Genomic DNA, 19,672 nt, shown 5'->3' on the forward strand with positions numbered 1-19,672 from the left:
ACACTCGGGTGACCAGGACAGTTTCTCTCACCTTCTTTCTCACCCATCCTGTCCTCTTCCAGACCCGGACCTCTGCGTTCATACAGCCCAGCGGGCACAACTTGCAAGCAACTCACTTGAGCGGACAACGGGTTCAACATGAACATCCCAACCAGTTTAACCGGTAAACTCGGGATAAAAGAGAACATGCTGAACTGTAGATGGTTTGGAACAAGAACGCAGCAGGCCCCTGCAAGACATCAAGTGTAAGACGCCACCGAGGGGGACACGCAACTCGGTGCCCGACCTCGGGAAGCCAAATATGGTGGTCCGGGAAGGGGGGCGTGTGGGCATCCACCGTTTCTCCCCAACCAGGTATTACCGGTACCTAAGTAGATTAAACACAGCATGTACGGAGTACACTCACTGGCTTGCCTCCTCAGCATTGCAAGTCCGTCATCACCAGCATTCTCCGCCGTACCGTATTGCTGGTGCCAGAAGCCTGCGTTCGTTCCACGTCGGGGTCGTTCGTCATTGGGAACCACCAAATCTTCTCCACATCCCCCATCTCTCTCCCGCTCCATGCGACCCAATCGTCGCCCAACGCTGCCCCGGACTTTTGTCTACATAGTATATCCCACCCTACACTAGGTGGTTTTAGATAAACCACGAGAACGACTTGGAAACAATTGTGGTTTTGTCGGTCCGCCCAGATCAAATGGACCCCCAGGACTGGCCATTTTGGCCCGCCACCTTACTCACTTATCTCCACTTACTACCTTTGTTCTGGACCAGCGGATTCAGACCACCGGTTTCTCTCGCAAGGAAGACCGCCAAGGATTGTGTGTCTAGCGCAGAGTCTAGATTGTGGGTATGCATTCACAGCCCAGGAAACACATGCATCACAAGGAGCTCCTGTGGAGAAGCATTTCAGAAATCACGAGGCGCAACTCCGTTTTCAACACTGATGCGATGCAATAAGACTCGTTTCTCTAGTTCCGCTGCCAGCGCTGCATACGAGCCCACCGCTAGCTTCGGTTCGGGGCTTTGTCTATTTTACCATGTATTAATAGGCTTTGTTATGATAGCCACGCGATGCCACTTGATAAGAATGCATGCGTACCCATGTGAGCAGTCGGCCAGGCGGTCCTTGGTGCTTGCTTCGCTGTCACCTGTACGGTGTTGCGGTGTGCTCCCAGCCCGCCTCCGGCCTGCCTTCTCCTCCATCGCCCTCGCAGGTTGGACGAACACGCCATCTCCGCTGATGCGGCCTAGCCTTGCCAAGAACCTATGTCGAGTGCCATACCGAAGCTCGTCTGCCGATCATTCGCCCCGGCAGCTCCGACCAACGGAGCCTCGCCATGCTTCATTGGTGTCCGCTCTCCGGTGTTCCGTGCGTGCTGATCCCTTCCCCCCCACGATCAACACAACTCCCCCCCCCCCGCCTTTGACCGACTCCGTTGTATTTCTTTTTTCCTTTCTGTTGCCTGGACGTTTTGGCAACCCTGTATTCAGGGAGGGAGATTTCCAACACGCCTCGCCGCTTTGGGGTCGCACGATTCGTCACGAGCCCAGCATTCGCGGCTTGGCACCGCGTAATGCTTCCGAGAGGCGTGTCTCGCAGGGTGACGAGGCAGTGATGGCTCACCATGAGCTCTTCAGTACGATCCAATGTTTCTGCGCGAAGCCATCATGCCTTCGAAAAGGCTGTCGTCTGCTTACTGGATATACTGCTAGTAATCAAGTTCCGTCTTGGGCCATTTCAGTGCGTCTTTGTCTTTCTTCATCCTTCCACGCGAGTGTTTCAAGTCACCCTGTTGGCATTGTCAGTCTGAGCTCGTAATGGCCTACGCTCATTCAAATTCACCTCTGCTTTGCGTTTACCCAGCACCCGCTCGGGCGTTCCCTTCGAATATGGCGGCTTGCTCTCCCTAGCCTGTGTCGCTTCCGAGTGGCAACTATAATGGTATGCTCGGTTGCCTACCAGCGTGGTGTCCAACCAAACCCATTCCTGGGCGGTGTCCAACCACTTGTTCTCGAACTTTTCCTGGCAAATCGGACAGACACTGTTGATACCGCTCGAGGCGTCCGGCACCGGGATGTATCGAGGCTTGGCCTCCTTCTTCGCCCGACCGGGACTAGATGATGAGTTGTCCGCTGATTGGACATGGTCGACGTCGATAGCTTCTCGTGACTTGATCCAGTCCTGCCTCGTGTTAGACATCAGCCATGCTTGGCACCGGCCTTGGTAACTTACATTACTGTCGACGTACCAGCTGCGGTGCTGGCCCCTCTTCTCTGCTTCCGCAAGCCGTTGGTGAGCCTTGAAATGCCAGTCCATGTGTGCCATCTTCTTCTTTCTGCCCTCCTCGTCCGTCTTGAATCGTCTGCCGCACTGAGTACACTGGGGACCCAGTTGATCAAACATGGATGGAATCAGATGTGGCTGGAATCTGCAAATCATTAGTGCTCGTGGACCTCACGAAAACTTGTCCCAGAGATAACTCACTGCTGTTTAAGAGCCGTAGCGTCAAGCTGGTTGCCATGCATGCCTCCGAGGGGAGGACGCGGTGGCAGTTGACCTGATGCCAGCAAGCTCGCAAGGTTAGGAGGCAGCAAGCCAGGAGGCAACATGGGCATTCCAGGAGGCGGTACCGGACCCGGAGGAGGCGCCGGTGTTGGAGTTGCGCTCGGAGCTGGCCCAGGAAGCAACCCGGCTTGTCGTAAGCCGGCCAGCAAAGCCATGGGATCTGCCGCCGGCGTCGCACTGGGCTGTCGATACGGCTCAACCTTTTGCGGCGGAGGAGACCGAATTGCCATGCTGGCGGATGGAGGTGGGGGCGTGGCAACCTGCGGTGTGGCTGACTGTCTCGACAACAATGCAGCAAGCGCTCCTTGGCCCAAGAGGGCATCAAGCGTCACCGCACCAGGCTGCTGCGGTGGGCCAGATGTAACTACAGGCGCCGCAGGAGGCAGCGGTGGATGAGAGGGAACGGGTGTAGCGGCAGGGGTTGCGCTCTGGGCCGAGAACGGCCTCACTTTTACAGCAAGATCGGCTACTTGATTCTTAATCAGGACCAACTGGTCCTGGGGCAAGTTCTGGTGTTGTAGCAAGCTCTGCACATCCAGCAACGCCTTGAGTCTTTGTTGAATACTATGATCATGGGGGTTCTGCGCAAACTCCAACTTCGACGCATCAATCAACTTCTGGATATCTTGGCCCAGAGAGTCTTTGCTTATTCCAGCAGCATGAGACGGACCCGAGAGTCCAGCGGTGTATGGCATCTGCGTAGGGGGCTGGTAAGGGCCTGGGGCCGCTGAGGGCTGAGCACTGTATGACGGCGGGGGAGGCTTTGGGTTGGGTCAGTATCTGGTGTTCAGTTGTCGTGAGAATGAGAAGGACTAACCGCGTAAGGAGCGATTTGCGGGTGATGCGGAAGCGGCGCGCTTGGGGGCCGGTTACCGTTCACCTGCGGCACAGGCGGCGGCTGGCCAAACGGCATCTGTTGGGCCGCTCCAGGTCGCATGCCTGGGGGTGTCGGGGTTTCGCGGTAGGGCGCAGCAGGCGGTCGACCACGACCGGCCCCTCGCCCTTGTTGGGCCTGAAGAGCCGATGTACGAGCCTTCAACAAGGCGTTCTCGATGGGCTGCGTTATTTCGGGGGCAAAGACTGGGCGCTTGTCGAGAGATCCTGGGACTGGCTCCTTCCAGGTACGAAGCATCTCGTCCATCTTGCGGCGAACCTGACCGTCCACAGCGGCGTACGCCTCCATGAATGTCGTGTATAGTTTGGCTCCAAAGAACAGCGTGTATGGAGTCCCAACATTCTTAACGATCGAATCGAGAACGTAGAGGGCTGGTAGCTTCTTATGTGCTGGAGCCTGCAGGACATGTCAGCGTTAGCCAAGTCATTTGGTAGCGGAAGGTTCGCAGCTTCAGGCATCGTTGCTTGGCACAAGGACGTAGACGGTGCGTGTACTGACGCCAGGAAGTAATGGGGAGCATGGCCTACCTTCAAAATGTGGTCCTGCAAAACTTCAGAGATGACCTGGGCATGCTCAGTCTGCTCTCTTGCAATCATCGTCAGATTGCTGATTTCGAAGCGCACGTTGGTAGTCAAGTCTTCGAGAGCTTGACGGTAGTCCTCCGCAACCTCGGCGGCGGACGATTCGTATGACATGATTGCGAATTGTTCTTGGTCGACGAAAGTCCTGACGAAGAAGAATAAGAAGAAGAGGGAAAGGGTCGTATGTCAAGAGCACGCGATGGCGAGCGACAAGTGCCGAGAAATGAAGACGCAGTGGCAGCGGGGAAGATTCAGATCGTCCTCGACCAAAGTCAAGCCTCCTTCACCGTATACGATTGAAAGTACAAGAAACCACCCTTATTATGGAAGCGCGCCCGTCTGCTGCTTTGAACAAGAGACGTCGCTGGTAACCTAAACTGGGAAGGGCCGCTTTGCAGTTTCCAATTCTCGTGTCCAGACCCTCTCTCTGCTCAAGTCCTCCGCAGCACAAGCCAACCAGATCCAAGCAGATAGCAAGGACGCCGTCACGACATCATCCGATGGAAAGCTATCGCGATCGCTTGTGGACTGCAACGAGAAGCTCGTTGATGCGGGCGAGCGTATGGGCGCGTCGCGAAGATGACGAAGACAAAGAGCAAATGGAAGTGGCAGTTGGGCAGTCACGAGGATGCTGTCGCAGCGATGGAAGAAATCAGTGAGGGCGAAGAGAGGATTTGGCGACAAGCAAGTCGATGGTATGCGTTTTGTGTTTTGTGAATAGGGAAAAAACCGTCGTATAGTGCCGTGGCGGGTAAGGGAAAGAAGCCCGATCGGCAACAGTTTTGTCGAAGAGATTGATTGACGTCGGGTCGTCTGTCCATTGTTCGAAGACAAGCTGAGGCTGACGGGCGGCAGAAGCAGGACCTGGGGCCAGAGGCGGGCCCACCCAGCTGCTCACGTGCTTTACACGCACAGACCATGCATGGCCCAGGGAAAGGGAGAAGCAATTCCTTTCAGGTGCCAACCTACGGATACCTAGCACCTAGGTACGTAGCTAGGTAGCTTAGGTAGCTTGGACAACACTGACGCCCCTATATCTTATCTTTGTATCGCTTGCAAGCAACTTTTTTTTTTTTTTTTTTTTTCATCTCTCGAGAAGAAGCACTCGCTTTGGAGCCTCACAACAGTGACGTGGAGCCAGCACGAGACTGCAAATATGCTAGCTAGCTTTCCAAAGACACATCTCTGAATGAACCCCAATGGACAGCTCACGTTTTTTGTTTTCTGCTTTCTTTTTTCCTCGTCGGTACAGTTTCAACCCAAACTCCATTGTTCCGCAAACTGTGAAGAAGTCCAATTGACCCACCCACCGGTTTGGCATAATGCATATGCACCCGAGGCCAGTCAGGCACTGGTAACTCCGATCAACCCGCCAGAAGACTTGGCTCTGTAATGTCTCTATGGAGAGTTGTCGATGAATGAAAATGCAGGAAAAAAAAACATGTGCGGTGTGCTGAACAATGTTTGTTACAGAGACAAGGCTGGAGGTGAGCTTCGCGGGGACGTTAGCAGGTTTTTAAAGCATTCAAGTCGGCTTGCTGTTCTGCTGCTCAATGACAATGTTACAAAAAAGCAACATCTTGCCGCGAGGCTAGGCCCCGGCCATTGAGGCGGTGCTGGCGCTTAAGCTTACCTTTCTTCGAGTAGACAGGCACCCCGGCTGGGCGCGGCCCGAAATAGACGAGCGTGATTTCAGAGCCGATATTACTTGCTGGGCGGTTACGCCTCTTCGTATCCAAGTTAAGACCTTGAAGGGCGAGGCATGGGCTTAAAAATGGCATTATAGGTCAAGATCAAATGGCATGTGGTGGGCGCTTATTAGGCGACCTTCCAGCAGGTATCGGGATCTCTCCGGTTTACAAATCACTTGGATGCGAAAGCGGACCCTTGAGGCACGACCGCTTGGAATGTTCATTCTTTTTTGGGGTTTCACGACCGAGTTCCGTTTGACCATGGCGTCTGGGTGACACTGGATGTCCACCTCGGATGGACACCAGACGGAAGCACGGAGAGTTGTGGCCACGGATCAATGGTTCTCGTCAATGGAACCGAGGTCAGTTCAGATCGGCTCGGTGTTGCGCTTCACATCTGATTAGGTGCCTCGGCCGAGATATTTGGCATCCTCCAGGACCATATCTGACCGCAAGGGACTTGGTCCAACTTGACTGGAAGTTGACGGGGAGGTGCCACTCAGTTAGACTTGCCGCCAGGCAAAAGCGAAGACGCATTGTCATCGCCATGCTGCTTGCCATGACTCCCAAGACAGTAACGAAGTTGAACGTTGGCTTTGCCAAAGTCACCATCTCTATGCTCGCCACCATATGGACACCTTGGGCCGCATTCGATACATATCTCAGTTGGCTTTGCGAAAGGATGAGATGCTATCTCTTGTGCTCTTGAATTATTGTCGGTATGGCGCGAGGGATCCCACAAAGGTTCAGGGTTGACCCATGCGATGGCACCGCATTCGGGAGACCAAGACAGTACAGTACAAGTGCATATCTGCATGTACCTTGCCTTGCCGCTCACACTAATCGTTGCATCGTCCAGCCCATCCGCCCTGTAGCAAATCAGTAGTCCTGGCATCAGCAGGGGTCTGCCAGCAGTCCCTCCGTGCCTGACGTGTTGGCTGGCGGCTGTCGTTACTAAACCCGCATGAAACAATGCGTCGTCGCCCATCATCCAATCAATTCGGCGTCGGGCCCGTGAACTGAGAATGTGCGTTGACCCTTCCACTTTCGACTGCCAACATGTTTGCAACTTTCACGCGATCACAATCTATCTGCCCTTAACCCTCCCTATTATTGGCCCATGCCACCCCCCGGCTTGTTACAGCAGTATATTTCCAACGCCTGGGCCTCGATGCTTGAACATTCGCCTCCTGCTTTGCATTTTTGCCGCCCTTTCATAGGATCATCTTGGCTGCGTGCTGCAGCGATCCGACTTTCAGCGCACCATTGGACGAAAATGACCCACGGCATGTTCATGCCACTGGTAGCCTTGGCCCTTCAGACCCCTTCCTTCTTCGTCTCGTCTTCGCTCTTGATGAGCGTCGGGGGGGGATCTGCATCGACTGTCGAGAGCTACAGGGCATCAGCGGCTCCACGATGAGAACGCGCTCACTCACATGCTGCAGGCCACCGCTGCCCGACCCGTGCGAATCGTATCGTAGCCAAGCACCAGATGACTGACAGATATATCCCTGGTCTAATTATCTAGGACTGCAAGTGCTCGACTAGGGCGCCCGCCTTGAAACGGCGTCTGGACGCCGCCGCTTAGTATCGTGTGGAACCTCAGCCACAGGGAAGATAGGTGCTTTCGCTGCCGCCGCCGTTCGAGCCTCCCACGTCTCCCTCACCATCCCGCATTCTACACCCCCGTAGCCCAGTCCTCGTAATACCAGGGACATCGAAAGATCGACCAAGTCGTCCGTGGGAGAAGCTTTGAACACTCCATCGTCTCCGCCCCCTCCCCTTCCGTTCTCTTGTCCCCCACCGACGCATCCCGGCCTTGATAGCCCCTCCGCACTGCCAAAACGACTGGCTGCTGGTTGCTCGAAACTTTTTGCATTAATGCGAAACGACGAATGAGGACGGCCGCCAGGAGGCTCATCGGCCAAACCAGACCTGGGCCTGCTCTCACCTTCCCGATGGCAACAAGACAATTTTCGCGTGACATGATGAGTGGGAACAGCAGCCCTGCCGGGCCTGTACCTGTTTTGCATTGTTCTTTTTGAGCCATGTTTCTTTAAGCTTGATAAGGCAGGAACGCTCGGAGTACTGCTTATATTAAAGAAGGATGCCCCGTTCTTCCTTCCTTTGACGCCGAACCTCTCTTAGCCTACCCTCGGTCCTGTGGCAGGCGCTTCTCTTCCTCACCTACCTTCCTTCCATTGAACAGTCGTGAACAACTGACTTCGTCTCTTGGCATCTACTAATCTTGTTCACTTACAATCCTTCTCTTCCATTGTGGAGCTCTCTACACTTTCCCTATATCACTGCCTCTGCTGGACTGGTTTCCAGCATCATTTCTTACCTGTCTCATAATCACAAATACGACCAAACACCCTCTATATCCAGGGACCACCGCTTCTTCGGATTTCTCAGTCTGCTTGGTAAGACTAAGAACTTGCTATTAGCCTTTTCGTCATCGAGCTCACCATCAGCTACTCACTCGCATGTTAGATACCTCGCCTCTCCTGGACGACGGACTCCTCGCTAACAATGCTTTCAGAATCTTCACTTTACCCATATTCAGTCCGGTCGACCCCTGCAGCTGCTCAGGGCTCTGCGGCTTCTTCCTCCAGACCGAAACCGAAGAAACCCTGCTGCGGAGAGTGCGCGAACTGCGACCACAATAAGCCTCCCAAGATGTTCAACCTCTCTGAGAACTCTAGCCTTCGCGGCTCCGGCCACATGATTCTTAACGTCTTCCGGGCGTTTAACATCATCGGTCTCCTAGCCGTGAGCGCCTCGGCCTGGGTCATGATCGTCATGTCCATTCTCAAGGGCCACTTCGATTTCTTCGTCTCCGCCTCGCACTTCTTCACCTTCTCTGTCGCCATCTTTCTCATTATTTCGGAGCTGAACGTCTTCCGCCACTATTTCGAGCGCAACTGGCCGATCCTCTCCTGCGAGCATGGCCTCAGCTGGCTGGGCATCGCCATGATCGTCATGGGCTGTCAAGTACTCGCCAACAGCACCAACCCTGCCTTTTCCGTTGAAACCATTGGCTTGCCCCTGTGGCGCCTGATCCTTGCCTCGGGCGTTCTCGCCATCACGTTCGGCTTCTTCAACGTTATCTCGTCCATCATTTTCTGCGACAGACATAACGGCATCAATTCCCGTAACATCCGCAGTGATGGCACACTCGCCTCGGGCAAGAACTCGCTCGTCGACGGTTACTCGGTTCGGAGCAACTCTATCCACAATGAAAAGCAACAGAACAAGTTCAAGCGCTTTACGCAGAACTTCTCTACTCCGTGGAACAAGAGCAAGGCCACTACCGCTGCGCGCCCCAACATCAGCGGCCCGTTCGTGCCCGACCTCGAGCAGGGCCACACTTCCGACAGGAGCTGGGATGAGGACCGCCGCAGCCCCATCATGCCCGAGATCAACCGTCCGCCCACTGCGTTGCATCCCATGAACACTGGCAACACCCGCTTCACCAAGTACAGCGAGGTCAGTGATATGACGCGCTTCTGAGTATGGATGCAGCAGGGAATCTGCGACGTGACCTTTCTCCATAAAGAGAAAGACTAATGATCAATGGTGAACAGTTGGCATGGCAGGCCTAATACAGCAGAATGTGTATCCTCCGATGATCAGGGGTAGTGGCGTTATAAGGATTATTTAATTTGGCCAAGAGGGTAAGGAAAACAATACCCAGAACGACGGCACGGTGTTTGGCAGGGAATTTGGCATTTGAGAAAACTTTCTACAAAGCGATGAGCTGTAACAAGACTTTACACATAAACAGGACCGGCAGGGACGATCTGGGACGACAGAAACATTCAGTAATTGTCAAGCTATCTAGCTCTGTTAAAAGAGGAAGAAGTTCATGCGCTTGTACTGCGGTCTGTGACAGCTGGTTCTAAAGAAAGGGTTCGGCCGTACTATGTCGGCGGTCACCAGGTGCTCTGCGACGATGACCCTCGTGGTGTTGGTCAATGGGTTCGTTCCAAAGGTGGCAACGAGAAGAGTGTGTGCCCCGCCCCTTTAACCATCCCAACCGGCGATCCATGTCCGCCTGCCTCCACAAGTTTGGGGAGTCCTATTCAAAAAATTTCAACACTGAGAGTCGGTCCTATGGACTATTCAACAAACCACTTTCAAGGGGGCAAGGTACACTTTTGCTCCTGGATATAGCAACATGAGGACCCGTCCAAGTAAGCTGATTGGCAGACTGGTGTACGCCAGGGCAAGCCGCCCAAGCATGGACAGATCGGGCCAAGAACATCACATGGACACGACGAGGAAGCCGAGTATATGGTGGTTGGCTATTATCCGTAACATTACGTCGGGTTTATGAGGCATCACAAGGCGAACGGGAAAGGAGACGGAAGTGTTGGGAAAAGAAAATAAAGAGAAAAAAAGTTTCTTCACAAATCACGTTACTCATCATTGTACGCCCGCCGTTATGTAAGAACCTCGAAAAGTCTGTTCCATTTTTTCGTATCGATTTGAATTTTCCCACCCGGATGTCTCAAACCGGGGGGAGAAGAACACTCCAGCGCATGATGTCAAGTGCGTTCCCAAGCTGTCGTCGAAGAAACAGCATACCGAGTACCACCCATGATGAAGATGAAGATGACGATCCACCGTAGCCGTCCTTGTGTCCTTGCAATCCGTGAACACCACACCCGGCAGCCGCCGTTGTTTTTGAAGAGACGATGATGTTGTCGTCGGGGAGAACCACCACGTCAACCGCGGAATCCTCCGTTGCGGGACGAAACCGTTTACCGGTAGCGCCACAGGGAGAGGGTGTTGTGGCGCTTCCAGGTCTTTCTGCGGCCGGCCTGGGTCTTGTTGTAGCGGTGGCCCTTGTTGAGGCCGCGGGACTTCTTGCCGGTGGCGGTGAGGCCGCGGGACTCGCGGTGCTTGTGGACGGGGGCGACGATCCAGTTGATGCGGGGGTCCTGGCGGATGGCCTTGTGCTGGGGGTCGACAAGGATGACCTCGTAGTACTTGTAGGTCGAGTCCTGGTTAACCCAGTAGGAGTTGAGGACGCGCAAGTTGGCGCAGCGGCGGCCGACACGCTCCTCGGCGGTGGAGGCGAGGGAGCGCTGGTACTTGAGCTGGTTGACACCCTGGTTGGTGGGCTTGCCTGTGATTCCAATCCCGTTAGCAATCCCCTTCCACTCCAGACGGCGACGACACCCCTCTGACCGCTCTGCGGCGGGAGTGGTTGCTCATCGTACGGGTCGATTTGACGTACCGAAGGTGGCACCCTTGGCGACGGGCTTCTTGCGGCCTCCGCGGCGGACGCGGACACGGTAGACAACGTAGCCCTGCTTGGCCTTGTAGCCGAGGCGGCGGGCCTTGTCGGGGCGCGAGGGACGCGAGGCGCGGTGAATGACATTCAGCTGTCGGAGCTATATTGATGCACTCTCAGCAAATGTTCAACGAGTGTATAGCAGGAACGCAAAGTTCTCTCGATACCCCCCATGCCACCCCCCTTTTGATGCCTTCCCAATTCTCGAAGAGATCAGACCCCTCCAAGTGATGAGAGGATTGATCAAAATTCGACAATGGGTATCGGCGGGGAGGGGCAGAGGAGACGAGTAGAGACTTGTCGTGCGTCCACATGGTTCGGAATCGGGTGGTTTCAACGTACTTCCCAGCAGCGAACACGCAGAAGGAAGCGCATCACATCGGACTGCTTCTTCTTCTGGAGCTCTTCGACATACTTGAGGGCACCCATTTTGACTGCGGCGACGGCGTCAGGTTAGCCTCTTGAATTGGCAGACAGTGAAGAAAACGTGAAAAGAGCGACGGTGTTGTCGGGAGGGAGAGGAGACAAACCAGCTGTTCACGTAAAATCCGGCTGCCGAGGTTTTGGTGGTGGTGTTGATGAAAAATAGGCGACGACAATTCAGAAAGTTCGAAACTGGTGGGAAAATTCGAGAGATTGTGCGATTATCAATAAGCGACGTGCTAGCCCTGAAAGGGTTAGCGCCATTGGGTTTGCCCCGAACCTAAATATGGGGCAGTGGTTTTCCGGTCTCGGTGAGTGACCAGGGTGAGTGGCCCCGGTGAGTCTGCTTTTCGGTGAGAATCCCTCCGCTTCGTGCTACCCGACCCAATCATTCCAACGATTCTTGGCTCAACATCATGTCATTGACAGACGTGCTCTAGAGTGTGAAGCGGGATTTATCTTACTGCATGTTTTGTGATTCAATTGTTGCTGCATATCCTCAAGGTGAAATGTCCTTGCAATATTCTCCGATGCCAACGATTCCCACGAGAGATTTCTTCCCCCTCCACCTTAACGTTGAAGCTGGTATCCTCATTACTGGCCCTCTGCTATGTCAGGACTCGAGAGAAGACCAGCCCCCAGCCGGAGCATTCCTGAGGCGACTTTCTGTCACATAGTCTCGAGCTCTCCCATGTTTGCCCGCCTCCCATCCTTGACATGTCTCGTTCAACGGTCATGTTGGCGTGCGAGCATCTCAATATCGGTGGAATTTTGCGCTGTTCCGTCCATCTCATGTTCTGGACAATTGCAACCCACTGGAGATGGTCGTCTCTGCCAGGTCTGCTACCATGAGTGTTCCATGCCTCCCTTCGAGTCCAACACCACCAAGTACCTCAAAACGAAGCGTTTCAGGCACACCGATGCCGAGTCTTAATTCTTCTCATACATTACTGGTGACTAAACCTCCTATTCCCCCGTATGGTGGACATCCGGTATGGCTATACACTGGCAGTTATTCATCATCGATACTCACATGATGATGCATCACTCAGGGGCCTGTTACAGGGTAGTTGCCGGAATGGAAAGCCATCATCCTTGGTTTCCTGTACATGCGCCGGTCATTATCTGCCGACGGCCACGGTGGGCTCTGGGCCGCAGCCCAAGGGTGTGGTCTTCGGCCAGCATCTTGTATATATCAAGGGCTTTTCGAGTGAAAGCTTGAGCGACGGGGTGATCTGGAGGCCCAAGTGCGGGGGTTACCAGGACCGTCCGCCATACATGGAAAGTGTCCGAGATAGGTGTTGTCGAGACGCTCAGCATGGAGAGTGAAACAAGTGACAAGACGCCGGCGTCTTGCCTTGGGCGGCAGGGTGTTTCCACCGCTCCCTCTATTTCCCTCACGTTGAGGCATGAAGAGCAACGAGCGGTCGTATTGGTATACATTGTGCCTTACCCACATGGTGTTGCTGAGGAAAGGTCAAATGACATGTTGTGGGCGGCCGAGTGACGTCTTGGGGATGGAGTAGCTTCACGAGCATCCACGTCCCGCGTTATTCCTAACATATAATTGGGGACGAGTACACAACGAATCACGCGCGGCAGAATGGTAGACTTTGGACAGCTGTAAAATCTTGATGGTCTCGAAGCCTAAAGTTGATAATAGCAAAATCTTTCGTACAAGAATCCGACACCAAGCCATAAACCAGAACCAGAACCAGAACCGCAAGTCAAGTCCTTTTTTGATCTCAGGTTACACCATGCTCGTGGGGTGATTGGGGGTGGGGGAGGGGGTTAAGAATAAAGTAGTAAAGGAAGTCTCTCTGTCTATGTCGGTAGTGCCCTGAGTAGTAATGAAAGTCCCTCAGTCTTCTCTTGAATCTCTCATCATCATGAATCGGGGAGGAAAGGCCGTGGTTCCAGAGTTTCGAAACATAAAGGAAAAAAGTGAAAGTGTATTGGAGGTCAACATGTCTCTTCCGGGTTTCCCCCCTTGCTGTCCTCTTTTTGTCTTCCGAAAAGACGCACGAAGGTCCCACCGTGTTTTTTTTTTGCAATTTAAAAGCAGAAAGGTCAACCTTCCAACGCCAACAGTGAGAGATAAAGATTGCCGGGCTCAGCAGCCATTGGCTATGCTTACAATACCCCAACCATGCTAACCGTATCCATGTACGATAAGCCGTTGCGGCGACGTGCGTTCAAAATGTGTCGAAGGGCAGAGAAAAATAGTAATAGGAAGCTTATCGAAAAGCTCGACCAGCCAGCGAATGCAGAATGCAGATGTCAAATTCGCTGTCAAAACGGAGATACTCCCTTAACGACTATTCAAGGAGAGACCTTGGAACGCGGCGGCCCAGTCGCTCTGAGGGTTCATGGGGCCTCCGCCCGGTTCGTGTGGGCCGGTTTCGGTTCCTGGCGGAAAACGCGACCGCATCTGGTAGTCGGTCGCTCCTGGGAAACTGTAGCCGTCGAGCGACTGGACGACTCCCGGAACATAAGGAACGTTTCCAGGCCTAGGCGCGCTGCCCATGCCGCCCATATGCGAGTAGGGATAGTTCGGTTGACCGTAGCCACCGGCAGGCCCTCCAGGTCTCTCTCCACCAAACGGCGGAGTGAAGGAGTTTTGGAATCCGCGACCAGCCTGGCCAGGGCCACCGAATCCTCCAGGCTGCTGATCCTGTTGCTGCTGCTGCTGCTGCTGCTGCTGTTGTTGTTGTTGCTGTTGCTGCGCAGATCGCCGCTCGGAGTTGTTTGAGCCACGGCCAACACCGACCGCTCCAGGTCCAACACCGCTGGGGGCTTGGATGCCGAGGGTCGGACTAGCAAACGAAGCGGGGTTGATGGCCGACATCCAGATTCTGGTCTTGTAAATCTTGAACAGATCCGTGACGAGAGAATTGAAGTTGATGTACGAGTCCGCAAAGTAGTAGAAGGTCAACTTCTTCCAGTCCCTGTTGATGGTCAGCCTCTCCTTGTTGGTCTTGGAATGGTCTTTCAAGAACTCACATCTGAAACTCGGCATCGAGGATCTCCATGTTCAGCCCGTGCTCCTTGACCTTCTGCATACAAACACGCTTGGCCTTGGCCTCATTGCCCTCCTTGTCCCGCAAGGCGTGGATCTCGTGGCTCTGGGCCAGGCGCTTGATCAACTTCGGCTTGAGCTCGCCGGCATTGGGCTCCTGCATGTGGTGTTGGTTGGGCGGGCCCATTCCGCCGACGGCGCTGCCCTGCAGACCATTCGCAGCCGCCATCAGACCGGCGCCTGTGCCGTCCTGGGCAGCAGCAGCATTCTGCGAGTACATCATCAACCACTTGTATTGTTCTTCGGCGTAGTGCTCCTTGAGCTCCTTTGCGGTCTGCCAGTCGACGTTGTCCCGCGCAACCGTTCCGAGGTCGGTTCCTCGGTCAGCCTCCACAATGACCAAGTCGCCCGGTTTGACGGTCAGGCCAGTGCCCTCCTGGATGTAGAAAACATCGGCTCTGGCGCACTTGAACAGGACGATGTGCAGGAGCTGGTTGTGGCGCGGCTGCGACATGGCATAGACGTTACGATGAGGCGAAGTCGCACGGTTTCCATAAGGGGGGTGCATCGTGTAGGCCGAAGGAAACGGATTGTTGAACTGCATGCTTTGGGGAGGAGCTGCGAGACCTCCGCCGGGAGTAAAGTAAGCAGCTGTTTTGCCCGGTTAGTCTCGTATAATCAAACGGTTTGCCAAGTCCGCTTACCTGTGTTGCCGAGAGGATAGTTCTGGTTCTCCGAGTAGCCCATGGAGAAATCCTGGGCGTGCTGCTGCTCAGTGACGGGGTTGTCGAGCGCGCTGAAAGACTCGTTAATGGAACTGATGGAGCCCTGGCGGGTCGGGATGTCGGCAAACGAGTGTCTTCGACTCTGCTGTCCTTCGGGGCCACCAAAGCCCAGAGAGCTGTGCCAGAAGGCCTTCTTGACATTCTCCAGCTTCCGGTTCTCGTAGGGCGACCGGAATCCAGACGCGCCGTACTCACTCATCCTCCGGCCCAGGGCTCTCTTCGTAGCCATCTCGTTTCCATCGTTAGCCTCATCGAGCTCGTCAATGGCAAAGTCGGACTCTTCGGGTACGGACTCGCGAAGAGAGTACCCGTTGCCAAGTCCGTAAGCCACACCAGTCGAGGCTCTCGGGCGGAGCCGGTTTTGATATTGCTGCTGCTGCTGCTGCTGTTGCTGCTGCTGACGAAGCATGGCATTTTCGCGAGCAAGCAACTCAATCGTCTTTGCCTCGGCGGACTGATGCATAGATCCCTGCATAGACTCTGTAGCACTCTCATCGTCGTCGTCGTCAACCTCCTTGACTTTTCCGAGCAGTCCTCCGTCGTTCGACATCTCGCTCAGCATACTGGGACGGGAGGGCCGATGCTGCAAGCCTGAGTGTCCATGGGCACGACCACGACCTAGAATCGTAGAGCTGCTCATCGCAGTCGGGGGCGCGTCAGGCTCCAATTGGCCGACGGAGTACGACTGAGAGCGGTAGGTCTTGGGGGTGGGATGGAGAGGGATGGCAAAGGGGATTTGGGCATTGGGACCAACGTCTCGCGGCGCGGGGGACGTCTGGCCATAGTTGACATCGGTATTGAAGAAGGAGCCGCCGGCTGAGCCGGGCGGCATCGTGGACGTGGGCGAAGGAAGAACTTCACTCAGGCGCGAGGGAGGATCCTTTCTCTCGCTGTTCCAGATACCTGTACCCCAGGTGAAAGAGCCTCCCGAAACGGGAGCACGGCCCATGACGCCGGATGGTTGAGAGTGAGTACCCCAAGGGGCGGTTCCCTCGGCAGACGGGGTGCTCGGGTGGGAGGCTGTAGGGGACATTGAGCTGCTGGCGAAAGAGCCTTTGCGGGGCCGAGGCAGCGGCTGGGTCGTGTCGTTGAGCCAAGAAGCACGTCTTACCGGCTTCTGAGGCTGGGTCGCCTGTTGAGGGGCTTCCTGGCGATGAGAATCGGTCTCGTCGTCTGAGCTCGCAAGGGCTTCGGAATCGGGCGTCGATCTACGGTTGAGCTTGTCGAGCAGAATGGCGTGGTTGCTGACTCCAGAGAAGGCGCCTTGACCCTGCTTGGATGGCGGGCCGGGTTTGGCGGCGCCGGCACTTCCCGTACCTGAACTCATTGTCCTCCCGTTGGGACCAACTGAAGTCTTGGCTCTGAATCGGCTGGAACCGCGACTTGGCCAACCTGGAAATTGCCCAAAGCGAGCTGCTGATAGCTCTTTTGGAGGATGGCAAGACGGGTGGGTTCAAACGGGTGAAGAGTGAGTCCTGGGTTAATGAGCTTGGTCAGGTGATTTGTTTAAGGCGGTAAAGGCCGAACGAGACTAGTCGTTGTGTTAGCAGCTATGTCATCAACCGTTAAAGGCAAGCGCTGTGAGGCAAGTTTGAAAGAGACGAGTTTCGCCGCAAGCAGCTTGGGTATCACTGCGAGCTGCGGCTGAGACTGCAGGTCAAAGCTGGCAGCCACTGGCGAAGGGGAATTGGAAGACCACCACGAGGCCCGAGCCACAGGCCTCACAGGCCGGCGCCAAACAAGGTAGGGCAAGCAGACGAATAAGTTAACGCAGCGAACCGCACCCTAACTACCAAATGTCGTTGACCGAATGGTCAAGAGGGGGGGCGGGTGATGGGTGTGGGTTGGACTGAGGGCGAATCAGTGCAATGCCGTGTGACACGCGCAAGGCAGACAGGCAGGCAGGCAGACGATGATGCCCAGCAATGGACCGACGAACGGTTGTGGGGTTTGCCTTTGGAGGATTTCCCGCCTGGCAATAGCAGCGGCAGCAGCAGCAGCCCTTGCGACCAGGAAAACGATTCGCGCAACATAGAAATGAAAATAATAATAATACGTACCTAAATGCGGAAAGCCGAGTAGATCTATCCTCAGAGTGTGTCGAAGTGTGCAATCTCTAGATATTGAAGAACGGGTTGGCCGGGACTGGAGGCAGAATCGACGTGATGGCGCGCGCGTGAGAATCGAGTTGAGGCTCCTGGGCGACGACCGATGCGTGGTGTGTGGCGCGGCAAGTTGGCTCGAGACAAGATGGGGATGTGGTGCTTTGGGGGGGGGCGCAAGCACAGACAGGCGGTGCAGGGAGAGAGGGTAGGGTGTCCGAGCAGTGAGTGACACGATTAAGGCGTAGATGGAGCGAGAGTGAGAGTGACGGAAAGCGCGCGTGACGAGTATGAGAGTTTGGTAAGAAAGATGATTATGGCGCGCGTACAACGGGAGCTGAGAGAAAGTGCGAAAAGTCGTCTAAACCAGCCCGTCTAACCCAGACCCGAAGTTGCCCAAAGGAAAATATTCAACGGTTTGTATGACGAGGGGTCGCGCAGCAAGCTGTGGAGGTAGTCGTCGTGGCCAAATCGTGGTGTGCTTGTACGGAGGTGTATTGCATGCGTGCCGTCTAGAATCGAGGTCCGATGTCGTTAGCGGAGGGGATGGAGATGGCAATGCGACAGACGAGCTAGGCGCATCTCATGGTCGTCGCGTAGTGGATGAGAGAGCGATCGCAAAGTGGAATGCGGACTTGGGAGTTGTGGATGCTGGTACGAATGCTTGGGGGAGGGAGGGGGGGAGATGAAATTGCCTTGGGCGGCGCCCTCGATCCTCGGGGAGTGCAACGGGCTTGAAGCACAGATGAGGAGAAGCAAGGAGAGGGTAGGAAGGGGAACGGACGGGGAGGTGTTGGAGAGGTTTGAGAAGGCAATGGAAAGAGGTCACAGTTGTAGTAAGTAGTAGTACGTTGACGGAAGCGGGGGAGGAGAAAGACGTTGCGACACGAGACCAGAGCTTGTCCAAGTGGCTGGTGCGCACCTATGGGAGCGGAAGGGTCCGGCCCAGGGTATCCGTAAGGTAGCAAGTGTAGAGAGGGTGGGAGGTGGCAAGCTATCTGACGACACAAACAGCAGCGAGGGGGGAGGGGATGTAAGGTGTGTGTGTGAGTGTGAGTGCGCACACGCGGTGCGTGTGCATGATTGTACGGTGAGGGGAGTTGGATAAGGGGCCTATTCGGTCAGAATGAGGCGGCAAGATGAGAGAGGGAGAGACGACAAGAGGAAATAAGAGACAAGGAGGGGAGATCTGGGGTGGTTTCCCCTCTGTATCTGTTACCACAAGGAAACCCAAGGTCGTAGGGATAAAGAGGGCAGAGAGAGGTGGTGTAAGTAGAGCCCTGCTCTGCTAAGGCCAGATCAGGCCATGAGAATGAATAAAGGGCAAAGTAGGTAGAGTGTGTGGACCGTGTGGTAGCAACGGGGAGCAAGGTAATGTGCAGTACTAGTATGCAGCGTGCAGCAGCAGTTCAGTCCGTCTCCAGTTGCAGCTCCAGCTCTCTCCCAGCTCCAGTTCCAGTTCCAGGTCCCAGTCCAGCCAAGCCCAGTCCAGTCTGGTTTGGCTGATTTGGGTGTGCGCGCGCGTGCGCCTCAAAGCCCAGGGGAGAGAGATGTGCGCACACTGTATGAGTGCCAATGCTGATGCCAATGCCAATCCCAACTCGATATGCCCAGGGTATGCACGCTACAGAGCGAACTATGCCCTGGTGGTGTTGGGTGTTGGCCTTGAGGTACCTGTGTCTGTGCCCCATCCACAGGGGCAGGGCAGCTCAGACTTGAAAGAACAACAGTAGCACCCAAGACCAGGCAAGCTTACGTTTGTAAGGGTCAGGGGCGGCGGATTGTCAGGGACGGGAGTGTGCGTGCGGACTGGTGGATCAAGTTGAATACTGTCGGTGGAGGTGGCAAGTGGACAGGTCCCAGTCGATTATCGCACCACTACAGGAAGAGGGTGGGAACGCGCCGGGACGATCAAGGCACAAGGGGAGTATTGAACGGGCAATTAAAGAAGAGGACAGGAGAAGAAAAGAAATGGGGGCCGGGTGGGACCGTTTGACGAGGAGAGAGAAGAGGGAGAGGGAGAGGGAAACCAGCATGTTTGCCTCCGTCGTAGGGCATAACATCTACTTGCGACTCGAGGGCTTCTGGCCTAATTTCACCTCAAGCAAAGGGCACCGACCAGTCGAAGCCTTCTTATCTCCTTAGCCAGTGGTGATCATGATACTTTGGATCAAGGATACCGTTGCAAATAGTAGGCTGTATCGAAAGCGTCGTGCAGGTCTTCGGATCCGCCAAGAGGAAAAGAAACCAGCAGAGATGCGCCGAGATATCATAACGACCCATCTCTAACTGTGCCATGCCATGC

General features: G+C 54.9%; 5 protein-coding genes across 5 annotated transcripts; 1 reads left to right on the plus strand and 4 right to left on the minus strand.

The window, feature by feature from the left end:
• Nucleotides 1–1,712: 1,712 nt before the first annotated feature.
• LY79DRAFT_507381 (uncharacterized protein) lies at nucleotides 1,713–4,159 on the minus strand (the record flags this gene model as incomplete). The annotated part of the gene is made up of 6 exons (XM_060553823.1): nucleotides 1,713–1,793; nucleotides 1,847–2,185; nucleotides 2,237–2,432; nucleotides 2,489–3,330; nucleotides 3,387–3,860; nucleotides 3,992–4,159. The coding sequence occupies 6 exons, from the start codon at nucleotides 4,157–4,159 to the stop codon at nucleotides 1,713–1,715; spliced, it is 2,100 nt and encodes a 699-aa protein (XP_060418495.1).
• Nucleotides 4,160–7,218: 3,059 nt separating this feature from the next.
• Nucleotides 7,219–8,065, minus strand: LY79DRAFT_354678 (uncharacterized protein). Its single transcript, XM_060552674.1, has one exon. The coding sequence runs from the start codon at nucleotides 7,767–7,769 to the stop codon at nucleotides 7,281–7,283; it is 489 nt and encodes a 162-aa protein (XP_060418496.1). The 5' UTR covers nucleotides 7,770–8,065; the 3' UTR covers nucleotides 7,219–7,280.
• Nucleotides 8,066–9,481, plus strand: LY79DRAFT_354679 (uncharacterized protein). The gene is made up of 2 exons (XM_060552675.1): nucleotides 8,066–8,224; nucleotides 8,279–9,481. The coding sequence occupies exon 2, from the start codon at nucleotides 8,416–8,418 to the stop codon at nucleotides 9,247–9,249; it is 834 nt and encodes a 277-aa protein (XP_060418497.1). The 5' UTR covers nucleotides 8,066–8,224; nucleotides 8,279–8,415; the 3' UTR covers nucleotides 9,250–9,481.
• Nucleotides 9,482–10,502: 1,021 nt separating this feature from the next.
• Nucleotides 10,503–11,467, minus strand: LY79DRAFT_576532 (ribosomal L15; the record flags this gene model as incomplete). The annotated part of the gene is made up of 3 exons (XM_060559801.1): nucleotides 10,503–10,870; nucleotides 10,982–11,138; nucleotides 11,381–11,467. 3 exons carry the CDS (start codon nucleotides 11,465–11,467, stop codon nucleotides 10,503–10,505), a joined length of 612 nt encoding a protein of 203 aa, XP_060418498.1.
• Nucleotides 11,468–13,772: 2,305 nt separating this feature from the next.
• LY79DRAFT_666539 (uncharacterized protein) lies at nucleotides 13,773–16,592 on the minus strand (the record flags this gene model as incomplete). Its single annotated transcript, XM_060563242.1, has 3 exons — nucleotides 13,773–14,409; nucleotides 14,465–15,131; nucleotides 15,185–16,592. 3 exons carry the CDS (start codon nucleotides 16,590–16,592, stop codon nucleotides 13,773–13,775), a joined length of 2,712 nt encoding a protein of 903 aa, XP_060418499.1.
• Between the last annotated feature and the right edge of the window lie 3,080 nt (nucleotides 16,593–19,672).

This window comes from Colletotrichum navitas (assembly GCF_030913465.1).
Source record: "Colletotrichum navitas strain CBS 125086 chromosome Unknown LY79scaffold_7, whole genome shotgun sequence".
Lineage (NCBI taxonomy): Eukaryota > Fungi > Ascomycota > Sordariomycetes > Glomerellales > Glomerellaceae > Colletotrichum > Colletotrichum navitas.

Coding starts and splice junctions, on each gene's coding strand:
- LY79DRAFT_354678 (XM_060552674.1), bottom strand. CDS start 7,769: ATGCAAAACAGGTACAGGCCCGGCAGGGCTGCTGTTCCCACTCATCAT.
- LY79DRAFT_354679 (XM_060552675.1), top strand. CDS start 8,416: ATGTTCAACCTCTCTGAGAACTCTAGCCTTCGCGGCTCCGGCCACATG.